General features: G+C 30.6%; 2 protein-coding genes across 2 annotated transcripts in view; both read left to right on the forward strand.

Annotated features, from left to right (window-relative positions):
• The window catches only part of LOC111695973 (neprilysin-1), an 11668-nt gene extending 8907 nt beyond the window's left edge, over nt 1-2761 (forward strand). Inside the window, exons 7-11 of the mRNA XM_023465469.1 lie at nt 231-421; nt 1097-1219; nt 2147-2219; nt 2276-2381; nt 2670-2761. Coding sequence (XP_023321237.1) covers nt 231-421; nt 1097-1219; nt 2147-2219; nt 2276-2381; nt 2670-2761 — 585 coding nt within the window. The remainder of the gene's footprint in view (nt 1-230; nt 422-1096; nt 1220-2146; nt 2220-2275; nt 2382-2669) is intronic.
• LOC111695984 (BAI1-associated protein 3) overlaps nt 1-24820 on the forward strand; it is a 77624-nt gene that overhangs the window by 51559 nt on the left and 1245 nt on the right. The window contains exons 26-37 of the mRNA XM_023465483.1: nt 11935-12024; nt 13670-13777; nt 14524-14636; nt 16427-16529; nt 17937-17981; nt 18924-19025; nt 20629-20664; nt 20966-21036; nt 22723-22784; nt 23427-23550; nt 23799-23912; nt 24669-24763. Of these exons, the coding sequence (XP_023321251.1) occupies nt 11935-12024; nt 13670-13777; nt 14524-14636; nt 16427-16529; nt 17937-17981; nt 18924-19025; nt 20629-20664; nt 20966-21036; nt 22723-22784; nt 23427-23550; nt 23799-23912; nt 24669-24763 (1063 nt within the window). The remainder of the gene's footprint in view (nt 1-11934; nt 12025-13669; nt 13778-14523; nt 14637-16426; nt 16530-17936; nt 17982-18923; nt 19026-20628; nt 20665-20965; nt 21037-22722; nt 22785-23426; nt 23551-23798; nt 23913-24668; nt 24764-24820) is intronic.

Consider the following 24820-nt stretch of genomic DNA (forward strand, 5'->3'; position numbering starts at 1 on the left):
ATTGAAAATCAGAGTAATCCCCCCCCTACAGAATCCTTATATCCGCCCCTGAAAGCTGTACTGAAAGTTTACAAATTCTACGTTGCCATCTATTGTTATATTTGCTCTGTACTGCATATATATGTAAGTCACAGACAAAGGTTACACGGTACCATGGTAAATCGGACATCTTATTTTTTTAATAGAAAATCACATGGAAAAGCATGTACAATCCCTTTAATCACTTACAGTTGGTGAGCTATGCTCAGCCGTATCTGGAGAAGCTAGGAGTCCTCCTTAAATCTGAGGATAAGAGAGTTGTTTACAACTATATACTGTGGAGGGTTGTAATGGATCTGATGCCGTATCTACCTCCTGATTACCAGATGCCAAGGGTAGAGTTTAGAAAAGTTCTTCTAGGGGTTCTTGCAGAGAGAAATAGGTATTTTTCCCATAATTTTTGTTAAATCTGAAGAATATTAAAAAGTGATTGATTAAACTTTTTCTTTAAAGATATTGTTGCTCTTTATGAAAATACTCATGGAAACACGTTTCTCCCTTTTTTTGCCAAAACCTAATTTTTGTTGCAAAAAAAATAAGTTTTTGCCGCAAACTCAAATTTTCTAATCTCAATATCTTTGCAACCAGTGTAAACCTTTGGTATTTCAAACTTAAAATATTTGGTCTAACAGAATTCATAATTTAAAATATAAATGGTTTAGCATATCGGTATGCAGAAATATAAGATTTGAAAAATTGAGTTTGTTACAAAAACTGGATTCCTATCGTGGATTTTAAAAATAGTCTTTGTTTATTTTTAAATGAGATAAGATAATTAATCTGACAAAATCATGATTACTAAATCAAGAATTTAGCATCATGTGTACAATCAAATTGAAGAGTTCAAAGTACAGAAATTATTTATTAAATCCATGAATTTGACAGAACAAAACACGATGATTATCTCTTTCATTATTCGTTATATTAATTTTTAAATTCCTTCCACAATAACCAGGTGAACTTTTTATGGATAAAACAATCTATTCAAAAAGTAATATTGAAAAAAATGTTTGTTTTTTTCATTTTTTCTATTTCAATTTAATAATTTTATTTAAAGATGGAGCATGTGTGTTGAGTGGGTTAATAAAAAGATGGGTATGGCTGTCGGGTCTCTCTTTGTTAAAGATCATTTTAACCATGAGAGTAAAGCTGTTGCTCTAGAGATGATTCATGGGATCAGGTAACATTTGTATTCTCAAACCTGGGACCGAACATAAATTTGAGCTAGGTTGCTGAATTGTCTGCTGCCGGTTCAAAGGAATTGAGTCTTTGCCACAAACTGTGAATTTCTAAGTCCTATATCTTTGCAACCCAATGTTCTAGACCATGACATCAGGTTACAAGATATAGGGATAAGAATTATAGTTTGAGGCAAATGTTCATTTCTACTTGTCATGATTAGCTTTGATGCTATATTGTTAAGCAATGTCTGAACATTAATAAAATATTTTACTAACCTCCTGTCCTTTGCGTGTAGTCTGTGTTTTATGTTTGTTTTCTTTAGAGAAGTGTATAATGAATTACTCTCTGCTTTAGAGAAGTGTATAATGAATTACTCTCTGCTTTAAAGAAGTATATAATAAATTACTCTCTGCTTTAGAGAAGTATATAATGAATTACTCTCTGCTTTAGAGAAGTGTATAATGAATTACTCTCTGCTTTAGAGAATAATGAATTACTCTCTGATTTAGAGAAGCGTATAATGAATTACTCTCTGCTTTAGAGAACTGTACAATGAATAACTCTCTGCTTTAGAGAAGTATATAATGAATTACTCTCTGCTTTAGAGAAGTATATAATGAATTACTCTCTGCTCTAGAGAAGTATATAATGAATTACTCTCTGCTTTAGAGAAGCGTATAATGAATTACTCTCTGCTTTAGAGAAGTATATAATGAATTACTCTCTGCTTTAGAGAAGCGTATAATGAATTACTCTCTGCTTTAGAGAAGTATATAATGAATTACTCTCTGCTTTAGAGAAGCGTATAATAAATTACTCTCTGCTTTAGAGAAGCGTATAATGAATTACTCTCTGCTTTAGAGAAGTATATAATGAATTACTCTCTGCTTTAGAGAAGTATATAATGAATTACTCTCTGCTTTAGAGAAGCGTATAATGAATTACTCTCTGAAAACCATTGGATGGACGAAGAAACCAGAGCTGTTGCAAGGGACAAGGTAGGCTCAAAAAAATTAAAATTTTTTTTTTCAAAATTAAATTTTTTTTTCCCAAGGCGAACTCGATGAATGAAAGGATTGGGTATCCTGATTATATTCTTAATGAGACAGCTCTTCTGGAAGAATATGTTTATATCTCGCTCTCCAACGATTCCTTTCTTGGTATTATAATATTCCTAATGTCCTAATGAAAATTTTAAAACTTTTTGCAATGAAATTGAGTCAATGCCACAAACTCAAATTTTCAAATTCCTTATCTTTGCTATCTGAGTGTATACGCCTTTGATATTTCAAATTGTATATGGTTTAATCTAACAGATGTCATAGTTTGAAATATCTAAGGTCAATAATATTGGGTAATAATAGATATATAGAAATTGAAAATCAGAGTAATCTAGGAAACGAATCAATTTGAAAAGGTACATATTTCTAAACACTTTTACTTATTAGATAATATTTTGAACATGATGAAGATGGAGTCTCTGAAGAATTTAGGAAAACTGGGAAAACCAGTGAACAAGGAAAAGTTATGTCTCAATTAAAATTCCTACAATATTATTCTGAATTAAAATTCCTACAACAATATTAATCTGAATTTTTTTTAAATTAATTATTCTTGGTGAACTAATGAAAAAGGGGGGGGGGCATATGAAATATGATTTTTTGTAATTAGTAAAATGCAATTTTAAGTTTAGTCTTTAACAGAGCCTGTAACTCTTGATAAATTTCGAGGATTCAGTGTATTTAAGAATAATAAGATAATTCATCTCTGACTCACAAGAGATCTACGAATAAGAAACTTAAGATTCAAAAGTTTCTTTAGAGAACTTAAAGTTAGACTACGTAGCTCAGCTCTTTTGTGATAAAAGTTTCTAACCACGATTTTCTTGAAACTTTCGCCTTGAAATGCATAAATTGCGTTTAGATGTTTATGATTGAAAAACGGAGGGGGGGGGGGGNAATGTTTCTATAGTCCTAACAAGAACGATATAGTTATCCCGGCAGGTAAATGTTTCTATAGTCCTAACAAGAACGATATAGTTATCCCGGCAGGTAAATGTTTCTATAGTCCTAACAAGAACGATATAGTTATCCCGGCAGGTAAATGTTTCTATAGTCCTAACAAGAACGATATAGTTATCCCGGCAGGTAAATGTTTCTAATCTTGTGTTGAAAAGGACTGTAAGCGTAATTTCAAGTAAACCGTAATGCAAAGATGGCAATTCCCGATTTATAACGGTCTTGTCAATATTCCAGAAAGCTGTGACTTTCGATCACAATTTTGCTATAAGACATAATTTTTTAGCCCTTTTCATAAAATAATTTTTTTCCGACAAATACATTTTGAATGAAAAGTCTAAAACAAACAAAACCGTAAGTTTAAAGATTGTTTGATTAAGATTCCAAATAGAAGATACCGAATGCTTCTAACTCTGGTTAGTCCAGGGTGAACGTTATCCTTGAAACCTTAATCAGATAAAAAATGTGGAAGATACCGTCGTTTTTCTTACTCAAAAAGTGTTTATTTTTCCGAATTTCTCCGTTCATTCTAACAAACAAGAAATGCGCAAGTCTTTTCGCAGAGAAACCGCAAATGAAAATAAACAGCTTAAATAAACAAAACATAGATATCTATAATTGTTATAATGATATGTATTATCCTATTGGCGAACAGCTTTTATTAATCTGTATACATATATTTCTTGGCATCTTGATACAGACAACTTAATGAAAGATAGATTAAAATAGATCTTCTTCTTTCTGAAGAAAAGACTTTACGATTAAAATCAGCGAAGATGTTTATACGAATTATTTTTTTAAATTCATTTATAAGATATTCACTGAAATTCCAATGTCAATTAGCATATTTTCACAAAAAAATCAATTTGCACAAAAAATTATTCCTACTCGTTTATTTCCAAATTGAAAAAAACACAAAAAAAAATAACCTGATTGATTCAAAGAATGCTATCCGACATACCAAACTTTAAAGTGTTAAAATCTTATTAACTTGTATTATTATGTTCCAGGGATCTTACAGCCTCTTTTCTATAGCAAAAACTTCCCTAAAAGTTTGAACTACGGTGGCATAGGAGTTGTTATTGGACATGAGATCACTCATGGTTTTGATGACAAGGTTAGTTCATTTTTCAAAACTTTTAAAGGGATTGTAGGCATAATTTCAAGTTATCTTCAATGCAAAAACGGCAATGCCCGATTCACAATAGTACCCTTGAAACCTTTAACAGAGCTGAAAACTCTAGAATAAGATATCATTAATTCCGATTACTTAATCTGAGTATCCAATGGACACACTTTTGATTTTCTTTTTAAACCATTCTTTCTTGGATATAGTAGGGAAAAATCAAAAACCGTCCCTACCGTTTCTGTATATTAATCTGAGATGGCGCGCAAAATTTCAAATTTATCAGCTTCATATACGCGACTTTGATTGGTTGAATTTTATACACTTTACAGGATACAACTGCAAGATTAAGTTAGTCTCGATATTAAGAAAAAGAGAGGATCAGGCATTAATCTCGATATTCATTATTCCAAAGATTTTAGCTTTGGTCTATTATGTGAAAGATATTGTCATTACTCTAGGTTATAAAATGTTTAAGTCTGATAATTTCTATATGTTTTTCTGCAGTAGAAATGCACAAATCGGATTTGTAGGGAATCACAATTGAATTAAAAAATTAAAAATATGGAAATAATTCCCTCTTGATCAGAAACCTGGTTTAGGGGTACCGTTATAAATCAGAATCACTGTCACATAATAAATCCTCTCTTGATGTCAAGGTTAATGATATGCAGTGTGAATCCTGTTGGTTCAGATTTGTTTTTACATTCACATCTCGATAGTTTCTATTTTAAAATTTGACAAAGTAATCTGAATATCAAGAGAATGTATTTTCAAATTGTCTTGTCTGTTTGTTTATATCCAATACACGCCAAAACCCCGGAAAACGAACCAATCTGGCCCAAAGAGTTTTGCCACAAACTCAGATTTTATAATCACTTTGAAACCCAATGTTGTAGGTGTTAGATATCTTAAACTTTAGATTCTAAGCTTGAAATATAAAAAGGTTTACGCCGTCAAGTTGCTTAAAAAAGGGATTGTAAAATTTAACTTTGTGGCAAAATTTAGTTTACTTGTTGTGATAAACGCAGAAAAAATATTTTATTTAAAAGCTGAAATTGTTACAGTGATAACCAGAAAAGTGTGGAATATGAAAGCGGCATCAAAGCATTTGATGTTGTTACAAAGCGAATGCCTTACTCATTACGTGAAATGGGTCTGTTTACACTGCACGATTCTTGTGCCTCAAGTTCATTGGAATATTTAGTCATAAATTGAGTCTAAAAGTCGACTTACTATTACAGAGTTTTCTGGTTATCACTGTACTAGAAAATAGAACGCGAATCGCCGGAAACCTTGTAATTTTTAGATGAAAAACTTGTAATATCTTGTAACCAATCGTTTAAAAAATTTTCCATTCTTCCTTTAAAACATAAAACTGGTAGGAAAATCCTCTTTCAGAACTAAACCAATTTTCCTGAACATAAATATTGATGGTGATGAAACTTTCAGTGTTAAACCTTGAAATTTAAACTTTAGGGTCGACAGTTTGATAAACATGGTAACCTTCAGCAGTGGTGGAACAATCACACTATTTCAAGATTCAGAAAACAGGTAAATAATATAATCTTAACAAGATTGTTTACATAACTATATACAGTGAGACCCATAAAATTGTGGAATAGAAGGAAGACATATGTGCATTGTGTATTTGATGTTGTTAAAAAGAAAAAGTTTTACCAGCAGTTGAAAATCAACTTGTGTTTGTCATGTTTTAGACTATTTAGTTAGTCTTTTAGTCGTCTTCTAATTTCACAGTTGTGTCTCACTGTATAATCAAAATGAGATGTAAAACAAACATTGTGTTAATCTTGTACTCGTATCGCTTAATGCACCACCCATATTTTTAAAACTTTTTAAAAAGAATTTCAGAATGATTTTTTAAAACTGATTTTTTCTGGATGGCTCAAGTTGTAAATGTAATGCAAATTATTTTTAAATAGATGAAAAAGCATTTTTTGTTTAAACTGTTTTTTAAATAAAGTTAATTCAGGGGAAATTAGTTCCAAAACTAAAACTTGGTTCATTTCTAACGTTGAGTGTTAGAAATGAATCAAATCTGCAAAGTTATCTTTTCCAAGCATATATATCTATAAATCCAAGCCAAGTTGAACAAAACTATACCATACATTTATAAAAATGGCTAAAACTATATTGAAGCCAAAAATGTTAACTTTAAACTAATAATAAGGTGTGAGCATTAGTTTTTGAGATCATATCAATGTCAATTGTCAAGCATTTACCCACTTACGTAACAAAACAAGATTTTTGATAAGGTAAAATATAAACAAAATGGAAAAATTAATACATACTGTTCTTTAATAATTTTAAAATCATTAAAGCATTGAGAAATCAAAATATTAATATTTACAACATATTTTTTACTTTCAGTGATTTATTTTGTAAGTTATAAAATTCAGTTTTGTTCTGAAAAGTGGATTATACTCAAAAACGGGAAAGTGGGTTTTGTCTCGAAAACGAGACAATGATTCAACTTCAGGATATGTTCTTAAAACGGTCAAGGGTTTTAACATAACAAGAACTCCTTTTATAATTTTGTTTTTAGAAAATTGTTTTAAATTTGGAATTGTTGTCCTCGTTATGCTTAACAAAATGTTGGTTATAGTTTGTATTATTGACTTTTACTTTCGATATATAGGCCGGGATCCGAAAACCCCAGTCTTTCAATTTGTGCCCATTTCTCACACTTAGTTTTAGAAATGGGTCAAGTGTTAGTTTTGGAACTAATGTGTCCTGTAATTAGCCTAGTTCATTAGCCTAGATAAAGTTTCTAGCAAGCAGGCAATTTGTTGATGTTATATGTTATATGTAATTCATATGATGATGAGAATATTTACATTGTATGCATTTATCTATCAGCTGGTGCAAAAAGTAAATTTTTATATTTGATGTTTTCGAATGTACATGGAAAATTTTCATAGTTTTGTTTTTAGCTTAAATTTGAGTATATTCGACGATGGCAAATGACTTTTTAATTCATAAACATCTTCGTTTGAATTTTATGTTACAACAATTCGAGAGGGAGAACATTTATTAAATTAAGAATTGTTTGGTTACAACTTACTAGCTTTTTCATTTCCTAAATTCATTTGTCAATTACTGAGTTGTTAATGTAGCGCCACCCTATATTGCAAGGCAAAATTCGCCACATACAGAGCGTCTCATATCATATTAGATTATCTCCGAGTTATAACGCCAAAATAAAACCATATTTCTTAAAAAAACTTGTATTTTCCGCAAGTAAATTCTTAAATTAGCCTTATTAAATTTTTCAAAATTATTCTTCTTCTTAAATTTTCTGATTAGTCCCGCAAATCGCAAATCGTGGGACACCCTGTATTAACTAATCGGTGGTGCCCAAGTTTAACGTTGCGCCGCCATGGGATAGTATTTCTTAATAAAGTAATATAAAGTTTAATAAATGCAAGAATATATGTAGAAGCAATAAAACCAGTTCATGGTTATTAAAGGAACCATTCTTGATAAATTATTGCTTCAATATAAAGTCTAATATACAATAAATTAGATATCAAGAACTTGAAATACAAAACTATTCTAAAGTAAAGTTCTAAAACACGTTTCATTTATGTTTAATAAAACTAAAAAACAAGATATAAGTCCCCGATCAAAGCTTGGCTCAATTAAATTGATAATTATTAGAATTCTTAGATGTTTCAAAATCCCTACAATCTGAGTAAGTTTGTCTATAATCTATCTGCTAACGTAAAACCCAGAAATAAAATGTCGAGATCTTGAACTTTTTCTAAATAGTGATTGTTTTTCCGGAATGTGGCTTTCATTTTTTTGTAAAAATAAATAGAAATTCTTGAAAAATGAAGGTACAGTTTAAAGTGCTCCATATAATTATTCAATTAAAAAAATTATATCTGCAACATTCCATTATCAATAGGTTTAGAAAACGATATTCTATGAATTTTTTCGATATCTCCGACTAGGGTTTTAAGCTCATAATAACATGTTTGTTTGAAAATTTTCTGTAAAATCATTTTTAAAAGAATTCTTAGAGGTTTTGAAATCAAGGCAATCTGAAGAGGTTTATTAATATGCTACAAGTTTATTAAGCTTATACTAAGTTCATTTTACATATTTGCTCTGCAATTCATCAACTATTTATTTTTATTTGATTGTTCAGGCTAAATGTATTGTGGATCAGTATAGTTCCTACAAGATAGACGGAATAGACCTAAATGTCAACGGTAAAATGACCCAAGGAGAAAATATAGCAGACAACGGAGGTCTGAAACAGGTAAATTATTTTCGTTTTTTGTTCTTTAGATTCTTTATTAATCGAGAAAAAATCCATTGTAATTTATGGTAGACAGTAGACAGTAGACAGTATGTAGGCCTGTATGCTGTCAACAAGATTAATAAGAATGATAAATATGCAGATTAATTATTGTGCGCTGAACATATAAACAACATTGTCTGGCAGAGTACAGGCATTCTCCCCATAGTCCTTAAGAAAACTAAATTCTAAAATATAAAGATTTGATATAATTTCATATAATAAAACAAGACATTTAAATATATGTTTCCTCTGGCCGCATGCATTTTCGAGAAATAACACAAATCAAAATAAACAGTTTAAAAAAACAAACAAAAGTATTGAATCTAATTCATAATATTTGACAAGACAAAGCTTTTAAAAGTACAGTTGTCAATCGGGCATTGTCATCTTTGCTTGGATGGTTACATGAGAAATTACAAAGGTTGTATAATAACGTTCCTTACTCTCGATGCGATCCAATGTACGGGAAATGTCATTGTTTTGGAATAGATAGATAGAATCCGTATATGATGTCAAATGCTCTCTCACATCTTTTATCAGTGACGTCATATAAGGATTTTTCTATCTATGCTTAGAAGACGCCATTTCCTGTACATTGAAGTAAGCAACCTTAATATACAGCCTTGGAAATTACGCTTACAGTTCCTTTAATATTTAGTCGTATCGAGCCTATAAGAAGTGGGTTGCTATCCACGGTGAGGAAGCTGAACTTCCAGGACTAAACCTTACTCATGAACAGCTCTTCTTCCTTAACTATGCCCAGGTCAGGATACAGGGTGTACTAATACGTGTGTTGGTTTTCTTGGGTGTCCAATAAACATGCTAAGGTTAACCTGAAATACAGGGTGTACCAATAAACATAAAAAATTGAGACACTGGGTGTCCCATTAATCATAACAATTGAACTTCAACATTAAAATCGTTTCCATTAATTCTTTTTAAGGACGAATCTAAAAACATTCCAAAATATGGTTTACAAGAAAGAATGATAAATCAAAGACGATTGAACGAATTTTAAGTTTATAGATATTTGTTCTTGTATCTCCCTAGATTTTGTGTGGATCTATGCGTCTTGAAAATACTGAAACTAAACTCTTGTCTAGCTAACTTTTCTTGTTTCTACCGGATCTGGTGTGGATCTATGCGTCCTGAACATACTGAAACTAAACTCTTATCTTTCTAACTATTATTGTTTCTACCTAGATCTGGCGTGGATCTTTGCGTCCTGAAGATTATGAAACTAAATTCTTGTCTCTCTCACTATTCTTGTTTCTACCTAGATCTGGTGTGGATCTATGCGTCCTGAAGATGCTGAGACTAAACTCTTGTCTAGCTAACTATTATTGTTTCTACCTAGATCTGGTGTGGATCTATGCGTCCTGAAGATGCTGAAACTAAACTTCTGTCTAGCTAACCATTCTTGTTTCTACCTAGATCTGGTGTGGATCTATGCGTCCTGAAGATTATGAAACTAAATTCTTGTCTCTCTCACTATTCTTGTTTCTACCTAGATCTGGTGTGGATCTATGCGTCCTGAAGACGCTGAAACTAAACTCTTGTCTAGCTAACTATTCTTGTTTCTCCCTAGATCTGGTGTGGATCTATGTGTCCTGAAGATGCTGAAACTAAACTCTTGTCTAGCTAACTATTCTTGTTTATTCCTAGATCTGGTGTGGATCTATGCGTCCTGAAGACGCTAAAACTAAACTATTGTCTCTCTAACTATTCTTGTTTCTACCTAGATCTGGTGTGGATCTATGCGTCCTGAAGATGCTGAAACTAAACTCTTATCCAGCGTTCATCCTCCTGGTCCAATCAGAGTTATTGGTCCTTTATCCAACTCAGTCGAATTCTCAAAGGAAAATCTTCAGTTTTAACCAAATTAAGTTAAAAGGAAACTATTTACTTTAATATAACATGAAATACACATAGTTTTCCTTCATATTTCACGGGTTTCCGGGTAATACTGTATTTGATTAGTTTTGATAGATTTTATTAATCTGTAATTAAAATGATATTTAATAATTGATCAAGATCTGAATTAAGAAATATGTCTAACAAATATAAACACTGAATTTGATTTGACTAATAAGTATTTATATATCAATACTTTGCTCATATGATCAAGAAAATTTTCATGTTGGTTCACAAAACACTTTTTTATATAATTTCAGAATTAGAAGCAATTTTTTCTAATTTAATAAAATAATTTAGCATTCATTAATCAATCTACTTGAACAATTAAAACAGCCAGAAAGGCTTTATTTATGGTTAAAATGTTATATAGACTAATTAAAACTGAGAATATACAGGCATATGGATGTCCTGTTGGTTCTAAGATGAACCCGAAGGATAAATGTTCTGTCTGGTAGTCACTATCAACAAAATCCAACAAAAATATTGAATTTATATTTTTATCTCAGAAACTATCAATTTAAACATTCTTGATGTTTTAGTGTCGTATTTAACATTGGTGTTAAGAGACTAATATTGATTGCTGTGACACCTGGAGTAAAAATCTCTAATCGTTGGATCCAATCAAACAAAAATTCTGTTTACGTAATTTTTAAATAATACTAAAAAACTACAATTTCATTTGAAGAAAATGGTCGCGGATTTGAGAAATGGACATTTTAAAATCAGATAATATACAGTTCATGTTTTAAATAGGTTTTCTGTACTTAGTATAATGGCACTCGCCATTTTAGTGGAGAAGTCAGCTGTTTAGTGTAATAAGCTGTTCAGCTTGGAATCAGCTGTTCAGTTTAAAATTAGCTGTTCAGCTTGATTTCACCTGTTACACTGATTACAAACCACGTGAAATGTAACGCCCTTGGCAGAAGTATTTCTCAAATAAATTTTTTAATAAACCACTTAATGACTTTTACAATTTACTAAATCCCGCGATCGTTTTCCTTTAAAGATAGTGACCACCCAATTTACGAGTACTAATCAAGAAACCTCATAAGCGATTATTTTGTATATGTTAAATTGTTCCTGTACAAATATATAATATATTATAAATGTAAATATTTTATAAATAAACTTTCTCTTCTAACTTTTTTGTAAACTTTTTGTAGGTCAAACACTACTGTTCGTTGGTTTGTTGAAGTAAGTCTTTATTATACATCAAAAAAAATGTTCTTTTTTTCGAAGCTCAATATTATTATGGGTTAAATTTGATTGTAAATTGTACTTTTTTGTTTGTACTGAAAAGATAATAGATGTGTACTGTCTAGATGTGTACCGCAGTAAACAACCTGGAGCATGTTTTTAAACATTTCGAATGTTCAGCTTCAGAACTAGGGATGTCTCAACCCTTATCTCAGGTTAGATAGTTTTATTCATGTTTTTAAAGGAATGTTCAGAAAAAGGAAATTTGTATCCAGTCCAATTGACAAAAATATCTGAACACTCCTTTAAATAAAGTATTTGCACATAGTCATACTCGAGCTCAAATGTTTGCACGTACTCGAGCTGAAATGTTCGCACATACTCGAGCTCAAATGTTTGCACATACTCGATCTCAAACGATTTTCAAAAAGTACACAATGCTTTACAATTATTTAGAAAAATCATATATGGAGATATTTACGCGTAATAATGAAATAAATATTGTCAAGATTTTCAATTTTATAGGTTTTTTGATACAGGGTTACCCACAAAGGATGAGACTGTAAAGACGATACAAAACTCTAAAACCATGACGATTTGAAGTTTGATTTTTGGTTTCTGCATTTAATTGAGTATTTTGATGGTTTATTAAATGGTTAAGCACTGAAATAAGGCAGCTATGGCCGACAAGAAACCCGGCCTAAATGCAAGAAAACCAACTAAACAAATTCCGTACAATCGTCTCTGAAGTCTCATCCTTTGTGGGTAACCCTGTAGTTTGAATTATATTTTCATGAACTAAAGATAAATCAAGATGTTTTTTTTAAACTTCAGATCCAGGGTGTTCCAATAAACAAGTGAAGAATTTCAGATACTTTCTGTTTAGAATTTACAAAAAGTGATTTGTGATTTTAAATGTCATAGTGAAGTTATGTCTGCTAGAGCATATATTTTGTAAACGGTAAACGTCTGTTTTTTCATTTTGCAAAAAGGTTCTGTGATGTTCTGTAATATTTCTGCAAGATAAACAGTGAAGAGGGACAACTGTACTTTGTTTTTATAAAGAACCCAAAACTTAAGACAGGGTATCGTTATGAAAACCAGTTTTGAAACCCAGGTTTCGCGAATGGGGTTAGGCTGGTTTGTGGATATCAATGTTTTTGTCATGAAATATTTTTTTATTTAGTTTCTTCATATTCTACATTTTTTTAAATCACTTAAATCAAAATCTACACAAATGCTAAGACCCCAAACGGAAACTCGGGAGTATCGTTGGACAAAACTCCCGAGCCCAAAACTTATGAAATATTTTTTTTTTATTTAGTGTCTTCACATTTTCTATTTTTGTCGAATCTCTTAAATCAAATCTACAAAATGTTAAGACCCCAAAAAGGAAACTCGGGAGTTTCGTTCAACGATACTCTTTTAAATTTCGGGCTCAGAGTCCCGAGTTTCCTTTTTGGGGTCTTTAACATTTATGTAGATTTTGGTTTTAGAGATTCGAAAAAAAAATGAGAATATAAACAAACTGAATGAAATAATATTTCATCACAAAAATATTTATATTCACAAAACTGCCAAACCCCTTTCGTGAAACCGGGGTTTTAAAACTGGTTTTCAGAACGAAATCCTGTCTTAAGTTTTGGGCTCAGGAGTTTCTCATTTCAAAACAGCACAACATTAGGCAATCAAAACATAAACAAACAGAGTCTAGGAGATGAACAATTCTACGGATTACAGCTTTCCATAGTAGGTATTACCCTTTCCCACAGACATCACCATAGTAAATCAAAAAACATCACTCAATTCCCATGATTTTTGGGACACCCTGTAGAACCTGTCTATCATTATTATCTTCAGGAGTCATCTGAGAGAAGTGATTACGTTGAAATAAATCCAGTTATTGAACAAACTTTGGCGTACATAGATTCTACAGTGTACAAGATCCTCAGTAAAATACTGATCCAGGTATATATCGATTTATACATTTTGCTTGAGCTGTCTGTTTTTTGTTTGTTTTTGTTTTTGGAACCGATAATCGTCAAAACGGCCAAACGGATCGGGCTCAAATTTTGTGTGGGACCTCACATGTGAACCTAGGGAAGGTTTTAGGTTTATGGAACATCAAAATAAGAAACAAAGTTCCTGAAAAATAGTTCGAGATTTTTTGAAAATGCGCCAATTCGAAAAGAAAAATCCGCCAAAATTGAAAATGATTTAAAAATGCCGACTTCAAAAGCAACACTTAAAAGCTAAAATTATTTACATTTACATATTTACATTTATTAACATTACTGAAAAAGAATGTATTCCATCTGGTCTAATCTCATTTTTCTACACTCTGTATTATAGAGATGGAAGCAGGACTGAAAAAGAATGTATTCCATCTGGCCTGGTCTCCTGATTCTATAATCTATATCATATAGATGGAAGCAGGACTGAAAAAGAATGTATTCCATCTGGCCTGGTCTCCTGATTCTATAATCTATATTATATAGATGGAAGCAGGACTGAAAAAGAATGTATTCCATCTGGCCTGGTCTCCTGATTCTATAATCTGTATTATATAGATGGAAGCAGGACTGAAAAAGAATGTATTCCATCTGGCCTGGTCTCCTGATTCTATAATCTGTATTATATAGATGGAAGCAGGACTGAAAAAGAATGTATTCCATCTGGCCTGGTCTCCTGATTCTATACTCTATATTATATAGATGGAAGCAGGACTGAAAAAGAATGTATTCCATCTGGCCTGGTCTCCTGATTCTCTTCCTATACAAGAAGCAATCTCTCCACTAATCACCTTCCTTACTATTCACTTAACAAGGTAAATTTATGTCGTTACAAAACAAACAGTTTTGTGACTTTTTAAATCATGTATTCAGTAAAATGGGTATCTTAAAACTGGACAATTACTGTGTCTCATGGTCATTGGAGTATTGAAGTCATAACTTGAGTCTAAAAGTCAGCTTTCTATTCCAGAGTTTTAACATTATTTGATCTATTTATGTTTCATCTTTTATGATCCGTGAGATAGTTTACAAATTAAATCTGATCAGTATTTAAGGGTGTCATTTTTTTTCTTCATTTTTTCAACCCCAAAAATTCACCAATAAAGTGTTTTTTATTAGAAAGGGAAAGTCGGTAAAGAGTTTACTAAAATTATTTCAAAGCGTTATTAAACAATAAGCAGCTAGTTAAAAATGCAGAGAATGACAGCTTTAGAACATAAATTTTTTATTTAGGTTTTAAATATGATTAGTTATAACCTGGTTTAAGGCAAAAATATTAAGAAATAACCTCCTTAGTTTGCTAGTATTGCTTTTTGTATAGCTTTAATAGTAAACTGGGAGATATTCAGTTCACTCATGGCGCACTGTTACCTATTGACTAATATTACTATTTAAATAGCTTTAATAACGCAGTGTTAGCTATTTACTAATATTACTACTTATATATTCTGAATGGCGCACTTTTAGATATGCACTACGACAAAATATTACAATTACATTGTTTGAATGGATCATTGTTAGCTATCAACTAATATTACTATTTATATAGTTTGAATGGTTCACTGTTAGCTATCAACTAATATTACTATTTATATAGTTTGATTGGTTCACAGATAGCTCTGAACTAATATTACTATTTATATAGTTTGAATGGTGCACTGTTAGCTGTGAACTAATATTACTATTTATATAATTTGAATGGTGCACTATTAGCTATGAACTAATATTACTATTTATATAGTTTGAATTGTGCACTGTTAGCTATAAACTAATACTACTATCTATATAGTTTGAATGGCTCACTGTTAGCTATTAACTAATTTTACTATTTACATAGTTTGAATGGTGCACTGTTAGCTATCAACTAATATTACTATTTATATAGTTTGAATGGTTCACTGTTAGCTCTGAACTAATATTACTATTTATATAGTTTGAATGAATCACTGATAGCTATAAACTAATATTACTATTTATATAGTTTGAATGGTTCACTGTTAGCTCTGAACCAATATTACTATTTATATAGTTTGAATGGCGCACTGTTAGCTATAAACTAATATTACTATTTGTATAGTTTGAATGGTGCACTGTTAGCTATGAACTAATATTACTATTTATACAGTTTGAATGGTTCACTGTTAGCTCTAAACTAATATTACTATTTATATAGTTTGAATGGTTCACTGTTAGCTCTAAACCAATATTACTATTTATATAGTTTGAATGGTGCACTGTTAGCTATAAACTAATATTACTATTTGTATAGTTTGAATGGTGCACTGTTAGCTTTAAACTAATATTACTATTTATACAGTTTGAATGGCGCACTGTTAGCTCTGAACTAATATTACTATTTATATAGTTTGAATGAATCACTGATAGCTATAAACTAATATTACTATTTATATAGTTTGAATGGTGCACTGTTAGCTATAAACGAATATTACTATTTGTATAGTTTGAATGGTTCACTGTTAGCTCTAAACCAATATTACTATTTATATAGTTTGAATGGTGCACTGTTAGGTATAAACTAATATTACTATTTATATAGTTTTAATGGAGCACTGTTAGCTATGAACTAATATTACTATTTATATAGTTTGAATGGTGCACTGTTAGCTGGAAACTTTCGGCGATGTCTAGTTGTTCTATGGCAAGCCATTCTAGAGAGGCTCCGAGAACACACAGATCCATCAACGGGGGTAGGAGTTTTTATAAAAATTATTACAAATTGTTTAAATAATAAATGGTAAGAGTTATTAGTTTTACATCAATTTCCTTTACAGTCCCTTTACTGTGTATAAACTCTGTATGTTGGCTCTACATTTGTAATATGTATGTAAGCTCTGTATGTAGGCTATACATTAATATCTACGTAAGCTCTGTATGTAGGCTATACATTAATATCTACGTAAGCTCTGTATGTAGGCTAATATGTATGTAAGCTCTGTATCTAGACTATACATTAATATCTACGTAAGCTCTGTATGTAGGCTATACATTAATATCTACGTAAGCTCTGTATGTAGGCTAATATGTATGTAAGCTCTGTATCTAGACTATACATTAATATCTACGTAAGCTCTGTATGTAGGCTAATATGTATGTAAGCTCTGTATCTAGACAATTCATTAATATCTATGTAAGCTCTGTATCTAGGTTAATATTTATGTAAGCTCTGTATCTAGACTATACATTAATATCTACGTAAGCTCTGTATGTAGGCTATACATTAATATCTACGTAAGCTCTGTATGTAAGCTTATATGTATGTAAGCTCTGTATCTAGACTATACATTGATATCTACGTAAGCTCTGTATGTAGGCTAATATGTATGTAAGCTCTGTATGTAAGCTCTGTATCTAGACTATACATTGATATCTACGTAAGCTCTGTATGCAGGCTATAAATCATTGTGTATGCGTTATATATATATATATATATATATATATATATATATATACTCATATTTGTATGAAGATATTTCTAAGAGACTATAAACTCATTTTTATTTACTATTAATCTATGTATGAAGTCTAAGGATAAAAATATATATATTTAGATATTTTTATATTTTTAAGGATTTTTATATTTTGCCAGCTATAATAAATCGCCCTTTCTATTCAGAACATTTATATAAATTCTTTTCAGGCTCATCTTTATATAAAACCAAATATTTCCGAACAAAAAATACATTTTTATCTTTCCTCTTATATATAACTAACTATATAACTAAAAAATTAAAAAGTTAAATGATACCCATGAGTGTCCACCAAAAAATCAATCCATTCTGTCTAACCGTTAGCTTGGCTATAGGGAACATATATACAAATATCCTTTTTTATTATATAGATATATATAATATACATATTTTGTATTTATTTTTTGATATTTTTCCCAAATATTTGGTATTTTTCAAAGGATTCTCAATATCTTTTTTAATGCACATTCAACCCCCTCTAGATTAAAAAAATATATACATATTTATTTACACATTTTTTCTTATTTTAATCAAGGTTTAAAATAAACATACTTTGAAAACAGGAAGAATTTAGAAAATTGTGAGAAGTTACAATTTGACAAATTGATGTAAAACTGTTTGGTTTAGGAGAAAACCCAGTTATTCTATGATCGACTGCACGATGGAGTTCAGGTTGGTCTTTTCTTTCAAGTTAGAAATCTATTTCTTTCAAGTTAGAAATCTATTTGTCTTAAGATAGAAATATATTTGTCTTAAGATAGAAATTAATTTGTTTTAAGATAGAAATCTATTTTTTTCAAAATAGAAATCAATTTGTCTTAAGATAGAAATCTATTTGTCTGAAGTTAGAAATCTATTTTCTCAAGTTAGAAATCTATTTTTCTTAAGTTGGAAATCTATTTTCTCAAGATAGAAATCTCTTTGTTTAAAAAATAGAAATATACTTAACTTAAGATCTTATTTGGACGAATTCGCAGTAAAAAAGGTGAAAATCTTGTGGAACACCACTTCAAACCGAAGCTATGAAACAAACGCTTTTCAGGGTTTGAACTCCAAAACTTTCAAGTTCTATGAATAGTTTTTAAAACTGTGTACAATATTTATATCATACAAAAATGTCACATTTTCTGCAGAAGAAGAATAATTGAAAACACTTCCAGAAGTTTATAGAAAATTAAAGACGAAATTGAAAATAAAAAAAGATGTCTGGATAAATTAATAGTTTTATAAATCTTACCACATTAGTTTTATATTCTTTAACACAGTTGTTTTATACTTTAACACAGTGGTTTTATACTTTAACAAAGTGTTTTTTATACTTTAACACGGTGGTTTTTATACTTTAATACAGTGGTTTTATACTTTAACACGATGGTTTTATACTTTAACACAGTGGTTTCTATACTTTAACACAGTGGTTTATATTCTTTAACACAGTGTTTTTATACTTTAACACGGTGGTTTTTATACTTTAACACAGTGGTTTTATACTTTAACAACAGAGGTTTTATACTTTAACACAGTGTGGTTTTATACTATAACACATTGTTTTTTTTTGTATTTTCTACATTCTTAAAATGTGGTTTTAAATGTTTTCTTTTATTTTTTATTTAGATTTTAAGTGAATACTTCCAATGCGATGGAAAAGGCTTGAAGCAGGAAGAAATATATAATCAAAGCTACGCAAACATTGACATGGTCTTTGGCCATGCTAAGGTGAATAAAAATCCTATTTTAACGCTTTATTTTGTAATATTGAGATAAATACAAAAAAAAAATATTTTACTTTCCTCCAAACCCCGTTAAATATTAAACCCCACAGTAACAAATCTAAATCTAAATCAATATCTTCTGCAGCTTAAAAGGACTTTAAGCTTAATTTCATGGGACCTTACAGATAAAGATGGCAGTGCCCGATTCACAATGGTATCCTGATAAGTTTTGTCTGATTTAGTATTAATAATAATTAAACGCTTTTAAACCTAGGAAAACGACAATATCGTTCTTGTTATTAATAAAAGTTTCAAGGGTACCGTTGTGAGTCTGACATTGCAATCTTTTTTAGAAAAAAGTTCTCTGAAATTAAGGTTTAAGTTTTATTTTATTTTACAAGAAATGTAAGTTTGAAGTTAAAAATGTTTTCAAGTTTAACTTAATTTGATGGATTTTCGAATAAATGCACTTCTAGAATTTTCGAAATATTTTCAACAATTCTGTTGAAATAAGAAAGAATATTCTTTAGAATTCAAATTTTTATGATTATTAAATTCTTTAGATGGTAAATTTTTCGTAAAATACTATTCATAAAACCTTTGCAAAAATCTCTAATCTAAAGATCAAATGACAATATTTTCAGTAAATTTTAGATTGTATAAACTGTATAGTAGAATAGGAAGACGACTGTTATAATCAAATTATAACTTCGAATAATCCAAAGAACATACGGTGGTAGGCAATAATATCAATATAATGAAGACGACATTCGATTTCAATTTTGATTTATATTTAGCTTTTGAACAGCAAGAACACACAAAAACATGGAAACAAAGAGAAGCTTGGCAATTATATACAGGGTGTCCCACATCACATTAGATCGTCAATCGGTCTATATTGCGATTTCGGGGACAAATTAGAAAATTTAAGAAGAATGAATTATTTCGAAAAATTGAATAAGGCTAATTAAAGAATTTTCTTGTGGAAAATACTAAGTTTTTCGAGTATTTAGGGTTTATATCGATGTTAAAACTTGAAGATAATCTAATATGATATGGGACGCTCTGCAGCTTCTCATTAATTATTTGTAAACTTGTAATTCGAAAAAAGCTTGTTAACAAATAAAACCTCTATAAAAAAGTCGACTTCGTTGTATTGATATATTCACATACCACTGTAGTGGACATATACCTTTACTTAATAAACTGGTATTCAAGCAACGGGGAAAAATGTTTGCTTTATAGCAAGATTAAATACAAATAAGATTGCTCAAATATCGTCTTCTAATTTCGCAGTTCTACGGGCCTTACTGTAATAAAAGACACCAGAAACAGTTCTTTTTGTCATACTTTTAAGAAGTTTACAAAATATATTTATGCAGAATATTAATCCTTATCATTAATTCTATGGATTTTACCATTCCCAAAAATAAGAAGGAAAAGGGTTCTTGGTCTGGCAAATTTTGAATTGACAAAATGATTAAAACATATTCTTTTTTCAAGGAAAAATTACATTTCTCTTATTTTTGTTACATCCGAAGACTAATATGACCCTGGCCTTTTGCGTGAGCAGACATTTTTTACTAATTTCTTAAATCTTTGTTTAGCTGAGTACTGATCAGCTGATTGCAGAGTATTATAAGGTAAAATTTCATTATTTATCTAAACAGTAAAAAAATATTTTAAAAATTTATTTTTTGAATAGCGGCCGTTATTTCGTTAAATCTACAGTGATAACTAGAAAACTCTGGAATAGGAAGCTTAGTCTTTTAGACTAAGTTATGATTTTAATAGTCCAATAAATAAATGAATATAATATTATAATATAATAATATTATTATATCTAGGAGAGACTGAACGATCAATATAATATTATTATTATATCTAGAAGAGAATGAACGATCAATACAATATTATAATATAAAATAATATTATTATATTTAGGAGAGACTGAATGATCAATACAATATGGGAACACAGGAGTTCGGAGTTCTCTCTGTTCGAGTTTACTTCAGGTTAATGAGATAATCAACATTATTATTATTACTAACCCTTTAATTAAAAACTACTATTAAAGATTCACAAGGAAACCCTTTAACGATTATCAAACTGAGACGATGCTGAGCAAGTGAGAATCTTTTGCCGCAACTATCTTTAAAGCAAAATGTTAAGTTACGCTGGCAACTCCTTTATTTTTCAAAATATAACTTTTATTTAATTTTTTCTATTTTTTAATATAACTCTTACTCTGTTTGTTAGAGTAACCCTGTGACCTGACGGGAATTTTATTCCTATAGTAAAGGTTCAAACTTTTCCAGGGCTTATTTATTTATCTTTTTAGCCACAAGATATTTAAATATTTTTGTTTGTAAATTTGCAAAGTTTAAAAACATTACCGTTTAGGGAAAAGTATGACAATTACAGAAATTGCAAGATTTAGGATCATTTTTTTCCTACAACAAATTATTCTTAGTTTGCCAAGAATGCATTCTTAAACTTTAGAATACATTTTCAAATATAAGTTGAAAACTAAAATTTTATTTTTTTGAGTTTAACAACACAATTACGTTGTTCTCTTCCAAAGTTTGACCACTGTAAACCATATTTTGACCACTGTAAACCATATTTTGACCACTGTAAACCATATTTTGACCACTGTAAACCATATTTTGACCACTGTAAACCATATTTTGGCCCCGATTTGTCTTTTACATTATGCGCCCTTCTATTTTCCATATTTTGGCCTCTGCTTTTAAATTTTGACATGTGTTTCCCATATTTTGGCCACTGTAAACAATTGTTTGGCCATATCTTCAGTATTTTGGCCCCTGTCTAAAATATTCTGGCCCCTTTTCTCTTTTATTTTGGTCCCTTTCCCCCTTAGCTTTGGTTCAAACCCTGACTCCCACATGTTGGATCTTGTCTCCCATATTTTGGCTCCGTCTCCGATATTTTGGCTCCGTCTCCCATATTTTGGCTCCGTCTCCCATATTTTGGCTCCGTCTCCCATATTTTGGCTCCGTCTCCCATATTTTGACTCCGTCTCCAAGTTTTGACCTCCCGTATTCCATATTTTGAATATTCCAATATTCTTTCTCCTTTTCTTTTATCTCTATTGATGAATGAATGAATAAATGAATGTATTTATCACATAGCTAAGCAGCTAAGGAGCTAAGCCCCAGGATTTGGTTTGGTAAAGCGAAAATATTATCTTTTCTACCATTCTTTTAATAGTCTCATGACGGACATCGTTTTCTAGTCGGGGTTTAAACGTTCAAAAGGTTTTTTACATTTAATAATTTGAGATGCTGGTTTTTAATCCGCCATTTTTCCAGATTTTCATTGAAGGATTTCCAAATATCGACATTTTTTCTGAACAACTTTTTCTTCTACCGGCCCTTAACCTACCCACGGGGTCATGAGAGTTGAAACAAAAAAGGCTGGCCTTGTATATTTAAAAAAATTCTCCGTAAATTTACTTGTATTACATTATGAAAATATATTTTTCCAAACAGAGATATATTAACCAAAACAAACTTTTAGAATAGTTTTGACGATCGTTTCGAAAAACAGTTAAAAACGGATCAAAAAGCGCGCTTATCCCTACTTAGGCATCAATATCTTAAACACTCGTAACTTCTCTTTCTCACATAATCTGAAAATAATTATCTTATTAATCAGAATGAACTAATTATTTTTAGACACGACAATCTCAGCATTGAAATTATATCTGCCAAAGATGTGATACCCTTGGACCCCAACGGTAATATATTTTTAGGAATGACAGCAGAAAAGGTGTTGGACATTTCAGACATGGACATTTCAGAGACAGGACATTTCAGAGACATGGACATTTCAGAAACATGGACATTTCAGAGACAGGACACTTCAGAGACATGGACATTTCAGTGACATGGACTTTTCAGAAACATGGACATTTCAAAGAAATGGACATTTCAGAGACATGGACATTTCAGAGCAATGGCCATTTCAGAGACATGGACATTTCAGAGACATGGACATTGCAGAGACATGGAAATTTCAGAGACATGGACATTTCAATTTCATAGACAGGACATATTTTAAAAATCGTAAAAGTCGTAGATATGACATTATACAATTGTTTTGTTTGAACTCCAACACTGCCTTTGTTAAAATCAGAAAACAGGTGAATTGTATATAAAACATCCAACCTATAATATAAGATGTTATCGAAATAATTGTTCTAATATCAAGAAAATGTTTCAATACCAGCAAAAATTTGCACGCACAATATTTTTAATACTTTTTTCTAGCAAGCAAGCTTTTTTATTTCTGGAATTATACATAGACTTTATAAATCTATTTGTTATTGATAGATGTCTTAATGTCTAAAGTTCTACGTTTACTAATTATTATATTTTAGGACTAAGTGACCCCTATGTAACTATAGAACTCCTTCCTAAGTTTGTATTTCCTAAATGTCCTGAGCTTGTGACTGCAGTACAGAAGGCAACCCTTCAACCTTCATTTGAGGAAACATTCGAGTTGTAAGTCTATCTAAATATATATAAAAAAGTCTCTTCTTTATTTTTAAAATTTCATCTTCGTAAATGATCTTATCTAACAAATTTAATAAAAAAGCTGATTTTTTTGTTTATATTTTTCAAGAAAAAGTTGTTTTAAGTGGGAAAAGTCATTAACCTTACCAGCCATAAACCTCGAAGGTAAAATCTGCTGAACCCCTTTAAACAAATATATGTTACAAGTTTGTTTTATTTTTTATTTAATTGTTTAGCAACATACGACGGGAGCAGTGTCGAGATCATGGCTCTGTAATCTGCTTCACACTAATGGACTACGATGTGCTGACTGCAAACGACTTCGGAGGGGAAGCGTTCATATCACTCAGGTGGATAGATAGATAGATATATATAGATATATACATAGATAGATAGATAGATGTATAGATAGATAGATAGATAGATAGATAGATATATAGATAGATATATAGATATATAGATAGATAGATAGATAGATAGAGAGATAGATAGATTCATACCTGGAGTAGAACAAGGGTCCTAACTGTATAATATATATATCTAGTTCTGTACCTGGTGAAGAACAAGGGTCCTCAACTGTATAATATATATATATCTAGTTCTGTACCTGAAGTAGAGCAAGGGTTCTTAACTGTATAATATATATATCTAGTTCTGTACCTGGTGAAGAACAAGGGTCCTCAACTGTATAATAAATATTTCTAGTTCTGTACCTGGAGTAGAACAAGGATCTATAGGAATATAGATAGATATATATATCGATAGTTATATATCTATTATATCTAGTTCTGTACCTGGAGTAGAACAAGGATTCTCAACTGTAGAATATATATTTCTAGTTCTGTACCTGGAGTAGAAGAAGGGTCCTCAACTGTAAAATATATATATTTCTAGTTCTGTACCTGGAGTAGAACAAGGGTCCTCAACTGTATAATACATATATCTAGTTCTGTACCTGGTGTAGAACACGGGTCCTCAACTGTATAATATATATATCTAGTTCTGTACCTGGAGTAGAGCAAGGGTTCTTAACTGTATAATATATATATCTAGTTCTGTACCTGGTGAAGAACAAGGGTCCTCAACTGTATAATTAATATTTCTAGTTCTGTACCTGGAGTAGAACAAGGATCCTCAACTGTTGATAATTTCCATGGACTTAAACCTATTCATCTTCCTCTTATGTTTCAGAAAAATAAGGGTAAACTTATTTTACCATCTAAATTCTGAATGATTTGGACAAATTGTTTGGGAACTA

Source organism: Eurytemora carolleeae, unplaced genomic scaffold (assembly GCF_000591075.1).
Source record: "Eurytemora carolleeae unplaced genomic scaffold, Eaff_2.0 scaffold171, whole genome shotgun sequence".
Lineage (NCBI taxonomy): Eukaryota > Metazoa > Arthropoda > Copepoda > Calanoida > Temoridae > Eurytemora > Eurytemora carolleeae.